This window comes from Sinocyclocheilus anshuiensis, unplaced genomic scaffold, assembly GCF_001515605.1.
Source record: "Sinocyclocheilus anshuiensis isolate Anshui unplaced genomic scaffold, SAMN03320099.WGS_v1.1 scaffold55, whole genome shotgun sequence".
Classification (NCBI taxonomy): Eukaryota; Metazoa; Chordata; class Actinopteri; order Cypriniformes; family Cyprinidae; genus Sinocyclocheilus; species Sinocyclocheilus anshuiensis.
Genome location: NW_015549647.1, coordinates 1,951,799 through 1,960,098, shown reverse-complemented (window position 1 = coordinate 1,960,098; position 8,300 = coordinate 1,951,799). Strand labels below are relative to the sequence as shown.

General features: G+C 40.0%; 1 protein-coding gene across 1 annotated transcript in view; it reads right to left on the bottom strand.

The window, feature by feature from the left end:
• Positions 1 to 8,300, bottom strand: part of LOC107660042 (potassium voltage-gated channel subfamily H member 7-like) — a 61,624-nt gene that overhangs the window by 8,637 nt on the left and 44,687 nt on the right. The window contains exons 9-11 of the mRNA XM_016449211.1: positions 7,060 to 7,459; positions 6,428 to 6,627; positions 5,117 to 5,369 (exon numbers count right to left, since the gene is read on the bottom strand). Of these exons, the coding sequence (XP_016304697.1) occupies positions 5,117 to 5,369; positions 6,428 to 6,627; positions 7,060 to 7,459 (853 nt within the window). The remainder of the gene's footprint in view (positions 1 to 5,116; positions 5,370 to 6,427; positions 6,628 to 7,059; positions 7,460 to 8,300) is intronic.

Here is an 8,300-nt window from a genome sequence, read left to right as displayed (position 1 = left end):
CCAGCCCCAGAGCTCGCTCCAGTGTCGGCTCCAGCCCCAGCCCCAGAGCTCGCTCCAGTGTCGGCTCCGGCCCCAGAGCTCGCTCCAGTGTCGGCTCCGGCCCCAGAGCTCGCTCCAGTGTCGGCTCCTCGTAAGCGCTTCCCAGTTCCCGAGTCTAGCCCAGTGAGGGCTCCTGTTCCCGAGTCTAGCCCAGTGAGGGCTCCGGATCCCCCGTTGAGGCCAGGGAGGGCTCCGGATCCCCCGTTAAGCCCAGGGAGGGCTACAGTCCCCTGTCATGGCCCACGGAGGGCCTCGGAGCCTGTAAGCATCCCCAAGTATTTTTGTAGTAGGGATGCCATGGTGCCCGGATCTGGGATCGCCTTGGGGCATCCCGTCCAAGCCTGTCCTGAGGGATTTCCAAGGCACCCCCCCACCCCCACCCCTTTGATGTTGTATGGCATGAGGACGCGCCTTCTGGTGGGGGGGGCGTCATGTCAGGCTCGTGTTGTGTTTTGTTCCCCATGTGCTCCCTGTGTCCCAGTGTTTATGCCCATATTTGGTTAGTTTCCTGTTCCTGTCCTGATTATGTTGATTTAATTCCAGGTGTTCCCCGTTTATTTCCATTGATCCCAGGTGTGTCTTGTCATGTTTAAATGGTGTTCCCGGTTTTTAGTTCAGCGTCCAGTATTGTTCATGTCTACCTGTGCTACGTGAGTTTTCCTTGTTATAATTAAAATTCTCTGGATTGATGTACTCCTCGTCTCCCTCCATTCCTTGCTCTGTACTCCAGTGCAACCGTGACCGAAAAGGGCTCCCTATAGTTTAGAGCATAAGCTGAGGTAGATTTTGATCCGTAAGAAAATTAATTATAATTAAATGTATTTAAAGAGAGTGCTATTTGTTCAGTAAACCACTGCAAAAAAAAAACTAAAACATTTTATGTTTAGCGCTGTAGTGCCCCCTGCTGTACCGAAACCGAACCGTGACGTCAAAACCGAGGTACGTAACGAACCATCATGTTTGTGTACCGTTACACCCCTAGGGTTGAATCAAACTGATAATGATTTTTGTAAGGTGTGTTTTTTTTAAAATTTTTTTTGTTTAATTCATTAAAAGAACCAGCTCATAAGAGTCATTTGTTGTGAACAAGGGAACACTTGGTGTGTGTGTGCTGCCAGTGAAGACACAATATTTGTTATCTATTTTCTTGGTAATATGTTCTTTATTTCAACACATTCAGTTTAGATTGCTATGAAAGCCCACGGATTAAAAAAGAAAAGGTAATTGTGACCTTTTTATCTCACAATTCTGAGTTTATATCTTAAGACTGAGTTAACATCAACCGTTTTCTGAGAATGTTGTGAATGTGATTTTGTGCATTAATATGAATACCAAATGGAACTCATTCAGAGAAAAAAGTCAGAATTGTGAAATTTAAACTCACCAATCTAAAAAAAAAAAAAAGTCTGAATTGCGAGATGTAAACTCTGAGGGGGGAAAAAAAAAAGTCTGAATTGCGAGATGCCAACTCAGAAGTCGGACGTCAGAATAACAAACGTCAGAATAACAATATATAACAATATATAAATGTCAGAATAACAATATATAAACGTCAGAATAACAATATATAATCGGAGAAAAAACTAAATTGTAAGATATAAACTCTGAAATTGCAAAAATAAAGTCGCAATTACTTTTTTTTTTTTTTTAATTTGTTTTTTTTTTATTCCAAGCTCACAATTTGGGTAAAACTTATTGTGATAAACACTGAGGATGTGATATTTCTGAAAGCCCCTGCAAGCTTCCTGAGGACATATGCCAAGAGAAAAGGCAAGGCCTGACAGCACATTTCTGTGGTGATATATATATCAAAGGTCAGGCCTGACAAACAAACGACAGCCACCTGGGCAGCGGCCACCTGCCACCGGATCTAAATCCCGCTCAGGGTCGTGGCTAAAGCCATTAGTGCTGTATATTATATATAAATTATTTGAGGTGAGTATGATATTAGTGTAACAGAGTCTGGGCCAGAACCAGAATTAATGTACAGTGATGAAGTGTCCAGCTGCAACACTTTCGTAAGACAATAGATTCTTGCTGAGGTAGTGATTCTTCAACTGAGACCTAAGAATACAAATGAAGCAGGAGGTAGCTTCTCTCAGCAATTTTGTGCAGTGTATAGCAAGTTTCTGCTGAGTTGCATGAGTGTGTAAGTGTGTCTCTTTTTCTTCCCCTGGCCTTATTCTGTTAAAGCCAGCTTGCGTAGGAAGAGAGATGGACCATTTAAATTCGGCTTACCCTGCTCTACCTGCACCAGTGAGGCTGGAGACTCTTGAGCATGTGTGTGCATGAGTTTAATAAGTGCGCCTGTAAATAATGAAACTAGCGCTGTCACTCGTGGCTCTCCATCATACTAAGACACTTCGCAAATCTAATGAACAAGGGAAACATGCACCACACTGCCGTCACTCTCATTCCAGCATCTTATTTAATTATAACCCTTCTCTCCCTTGTTCTCTCACTTTCTTTCAGCTTTCCTCTATTTCAGTCTCTCTCCATCTATAAAAAAACATGATGAGCTCATCATAGGAGAGATCTCCTTGAATGAAGGACAGCACTTCTTTCATTAAGTCTCTTATTACCTTTGAGCCTCTGAGCTGTTTATAATAAATTTAGATGAGTGTGCAAGTGCCATATTGTAAGACAACCCATTTTCCACAGCATTCCATTAAACCGCTATTAGGACAATGATACTGTACTTATTATAGGATATATACACCGATCAGGCATAATATTATGACCACCTTCCTAATATTGTGTTGGTCCCCCTTTTGCTGCCAAAACAGCGCTGACCCATCGGCATGGACTCCACTAGACCCATGAAGGTGTGCTGTGGTATCTGGCACCAGAATGTTAGCAGCAGATCCTTTAAGTCCTGTAAGTTGTGAGGTGGGGCCTCCATGGATCGGACTTGTTTGTTCAGCACATCCCACAGATGCTCGATTGGATTGAGATCTGGGGAATTTTGATGCCAACTCAACACCTCAAACTAGTTGTTGTGCTCCACAAACCATTCCTGAACAATTTTTGCTTTGTGGCAGTGCGCATTATCCCGCTGAAAGAGGCCACAGCCACCAGGAAATACTGTTTCCATGAAAGGGTGTACATGGTCTGCAACAATGCTTAGGCGTGTCAAAGTAACATCCACATGGATGGCAGGACCCAAGGATTCCCAGCAGAACACTGCCCAAAGACAGGGGTCAGCATGGGTACCCTGACTGTTCTGCGGCTATGCAGCCCCACACGCAACAAACTGAGATAAACTGTGTATTCTGACACCTTTCCATCAGAACCAGCATTAACTTCTTGAGCAATTTGAGCTACAGTACAGTAGCTCGTCTGTTGGATAGGACCACACAGGCCAGCATTCGCTCCCCACGTACATCAATGAGCCTTAGTCGCCATGACCCTGTCACTGGTCCACCACTGTTCCTTCCTTGGACCACTTTTGATAGATACTGACCACTACAACACCCCACAAGAGCTGCAGTTTTGTAGATGCTCTGACCCAGTCGTCTAGCCATCACAATTTGGCCCTTGTCAAACTCGCTCAAACCCTTATGCTTGGCCATTTTTCCTGCTTCTAACATCAACTTTGAGGACAAAATGTTCACTTGCTGCCTAATATATCCCACCCACTAACAGGTGCCGTGATGAAGAGATAATCAGTGTTATTCACTTCACATGTCAGTTGTCATAATGTTATCTGGTCATAAGTTTTTTTTGGATTTGATTGGAAGCTAAAATATGTTAGACTATAAGCCTCTTTCACACATACAGACTTTACTGGTAAATTACAGGTAAATTACCGTTAAGAGATCAAGTGTGAACAGGACCTTTTCAAAAATACCAGTAAAATTGTTTCAGCAATTTACCGGTATGAGAAGTTGTAACATTGCCAGTAAATTACCGGTATGAGCACGTACAAGTTCAGAACGCGCTGGCGTAAGACGTCTACTCTGGGTCAATCATAACATTCTGACACAGATGATGCATTTACTCCGCGCTGTGTAGTTCAGTTTGAAGTCAGTTAATACGATGACTCTGGGCCAAAAGCAGCTGCATGAATGTGAATGTTTGACACAAAATGAAAACATCAACAAAAACACTGACCGCGTATACCCCTCCATGTTTACCTGTGTGAACAGTGCATTTTTGTATTTACCAGTAAAGTCGTTCCGGTAATTTTGTAATTACTGTGTGAAAGGGGCTTATGATATACTACTTTTACCTTTTTGTGTGGCCTTGGTTATAAGAGCAAAAAAAAAGTTATTTTGGAGAAGTTATTACATTTTGATAATATGAACCAAGGACATTTATTGTGTGGTGGAAAAGCCTAGTGGTTAAAGATCTGCTCAGCAGATTCTAATCACAGTAGCTAAGTTTACATGCACTCAAATAGTCCGCTTGTATTGATGGCTCAATCGGATTTAAAAGCCTTCATTAGCTTTATCTGAATTAAATTTTGATCAGAATGGAAGGGGTGGCTTAGACCTAAAAAATATATATAAACAGGAATGAATTAAGCATGTAAACACTTGAATTTGATTATTTTCTAAAAATACCTTGCACACATGTGCAGTGCCGGAATGCATGTTTACATAAATTAGACGTCATGCGTATATATTTATATATTTAGTAATATTTACTAAATATTTGCTAAAAAGTTCTTCTGACATAAATGTCAGCTTTGTTTTTAGATATGTCATCAAGACAAAAATTGCAATTATACTCACGGTAGCTTCGATGACATTATTGAGGTGGCTTTCTCCTGTTCTGAACAAGACAACTTTGAGCTACACATGTGCTGATGCTTTGTACAGAACACATGTAATGCTCATGTAAACAAATATGGCGAGTCAAGCCACCTTTATTTCCATTTCAATCTATTCCATACAGATTGTGTCAAAGCAGCTTAATGGAAACTCAGTTATGGAATGTGAAATCCTATTGAATTCATTCTGATTGCCGAAAATGAGTGCATGTAACCATACCTAGTGAGATTTCATCACAACAAAATTTTGGTGGGTTTATTACAGGCTTACAGTGAAAGTTTGTTAAATTGTTCATTGCTCACCCAGGATAGCCACCACTATGTCATCTCTGAGGATCTCGATGGATCCCCTGGCCACAAAGTAGAGGGCCGTGAGAACGTCCCCGCAATGCACCAGCGTGTCACCCGGCGGGGCATGAGTGGTCTTAAAGCGCATCGCCAATGCCCGTAGACATCCTTTGGTCGCTCCGTGGAAAGCCTTGCAGCTCTGGAGCAAACTTTCATTCAGATGAAGACAGATATCAGCCTGCAGGCACTCTGGAAAGCCCTTCAGTACCTGCAAAGAGGGAAAAGAGAGAGAAAAAGACAGAAAGAGTGTACCCATGGAGAAGAGGAGAAGGAGGGCAGAATGATTGCAGGTTTTAAGAGCTTTGTGTTAGAGCTCAGATTATACAATACTAATATAGCCCTGTCTCCCTCAACTACAAATACATAAAAGATGAACACAGTATGAATACATCTGGGATCCTTTGTTTCTGCTGCATTGCGTTTGCCTTTGATTTGCTTTTGCTTCATATAATGATATACGGCACATCAAGCAGAGGAGAATGCAACTGCCACTTGTGTTTTACCCCAATTTTTCTGGTTCATCTAAAAAAAAAAAAAAAAAGACTAAAAAACACTGTTTCTTGTTTAAAATTGCATTTGGGAAGTCTGCCAGGGAACAAAGACTGGCATGGAAATGTATTAATCTGCAATAACTATCTATCTGACTGACTAATTAAATAATCTGATGCCTAATAAAATGGGAAATGTCAATATGACCTAGGTCCATTAAAGTGAATTTAATTGAAGGAAAATAACTGAAATAGAACTGGGCAAATGTCTGTATGCAGGATGAGTCACAGTACACATGCCATTAGCTTTGTTAATAGAGTTTTTGATTTAACGTCAGTCTTCAAATGGACCAAACTTTAATTACCTTAATTGAGAATAACATTTAGACTATGCTTACCTTGTAAAATGGTACGTAAATAACCAACACTGCTCACGGTTAGACATGCACAGTTTAAAATCAACGGCATGTTTTGATACAAATATACAGTTATATGGAAAACATTTAAGATAACATGACTGCAGCTTTTTTGGTCAAAAGCAAACATTAATCTATACCTCCTGCTCACCAGGATGTTGAAGTCAGTCCGTTTGAGTGCGTATAAGAAAGAAAAATACATATCAGATCACTGCGTAGAAATAGTCTGTGACTGAGATACATATGTTTGAAACACTAGATAGCTAACACACTGACACATACTGTACACACACTGACAGATGAAAGCATTTATTTATTCAATGACAGAAATTTACGTTAAGGGGAAAAAATCTGACTCTTACCATGTTCATGTCAATGCCATTGGTGTATGTCCATGCGTGTTGAAAGTACTCCTCCAGTCTTTGTCTCAGCGGGTTAGGGATCTGGTGGAAGCGAATGAATTCTTTGACCCGAAGCATCTGCAGATGGTACCGGGCTGTTCCTGAGTACAGTCGCTGAATTATAGCAGACACATTCCCAAAGATACTAGCATACATCAGAGCTAAAACACAAAGAGAGAAGACATAAATATATATACAGTGGGTACGGAAAGTATTCAGACCCCCTTCAATAGCAAATGGCTGCAATATAACAAAGAGTGAAAAATTTAAGGGGGTCTGAATACTTTCCGTACCCACTGTATATAGATAGATAGACAATAGATAGATAGATAGACAGATGATGGATAGATAAAAACACAAACACACATACATATACATATACACTCCTAGAACACTAGTGAAAATTATTTTAAAGAATAAAGTAAAGTGCAAAGTATATTACCAGAAATGTAGTCACTAAGAATAACAGTCCATTACATTATATTATATCCCGTTTGGGAACTGCTAAGATTAGGCTGACTTAAAAAGTGTTCCTGTTTGCTATACTGGTGATTTTGATGCCATAAGTTTAATTTTAATTTATTGATACCCACAGCCAATGAGCATGACACAGATGGAGAAGATCTTCTCTGAGTTGGTATTTGGCGACACGTTTCCAAAACCCACGCTGGTCAGACTGCTGAATGTGAAATACAGTGCTGTCACATACTTGTCCTTGATTGAGGGGCCTGAGGAGAGGTCAGTGCCGTTGTACTGCTTGCCGATAGATATGGCTAGATTGTCTAACCAGCCGATAGTGTGATCCAGATAGTGCTTCTCCACATTGCCGATCGCATACCATATGCAAGCCAACCAATGAGCAATCAGCGCAAAGATACACATGAGGAGCATTAGGACAGCCGCCCCATACTCTGAGTAACGATCCAGCTTCCGTGCCACACGGACCAATCGGAGCAGTCTGGCAGTCTTTAGAAGGCCAATCAGAGTCGTGGTCTAATCAAGAAGGTGAAGAGCAAACATACAATCATGCTAACATAATGTTTAGATAAAAATGACACTATTGCAAGAAAGCTAAAACAGCCAGTCATATTTAACACTAGAAACGCCACGGGGTAAATTTTACCCATGACTGTTTTTCAAATGTACGTAACAGATTTTCAATGAAATATCCAAGTCTCTCAGTCATTGACTTTTACTAAAATTGTGTTATTTACAATCCCGTTGTTAAAAATTGTTTATATAAAACACTTTAACTGCCAGGGGTTGTTGTATACCTAAAACAACAGCGGGTAAAATTAACTCATGCTCATGACTTTTGATAAGGTTTTTATATGGCAAAAAAAAACGTATTATGTCACTGTATTATGCCACTGTCTTCACGAAGTAATGTCTAGAGTCATGAAATTATTATTTTAGTCATCAATTATGAGCAATAATAATTCACCGCACTGCATAGGATGTATGATGCAACGACAAATTCAAGCACACAGTTTCACCTAATTAATCATTAATTTGTTTAGTTATATAATTTATAATTTGAATAAGAGAGAAACAACAATAAACTTGGGGTAATCATAAAAATTGTTTTATTCATTACATCATAGATAATATGCAGTATATATATATTTTTCAGACTAGAATAAATAGCAACACAGTAGTGAACAATAAATTAACAAAAATAATAATTAATCCAAAGTTTGAACATTTATGAGTAGGCTAAAATAAACTTTCGATTAATTATGAATTTTTGTTTTGCAATTTTATTGTTTATTGTTTGCTACTGTGTTGCTATTTATTCTAGTCTGCCTGTTTCCGGGGGGAAAAAAAAGAAATA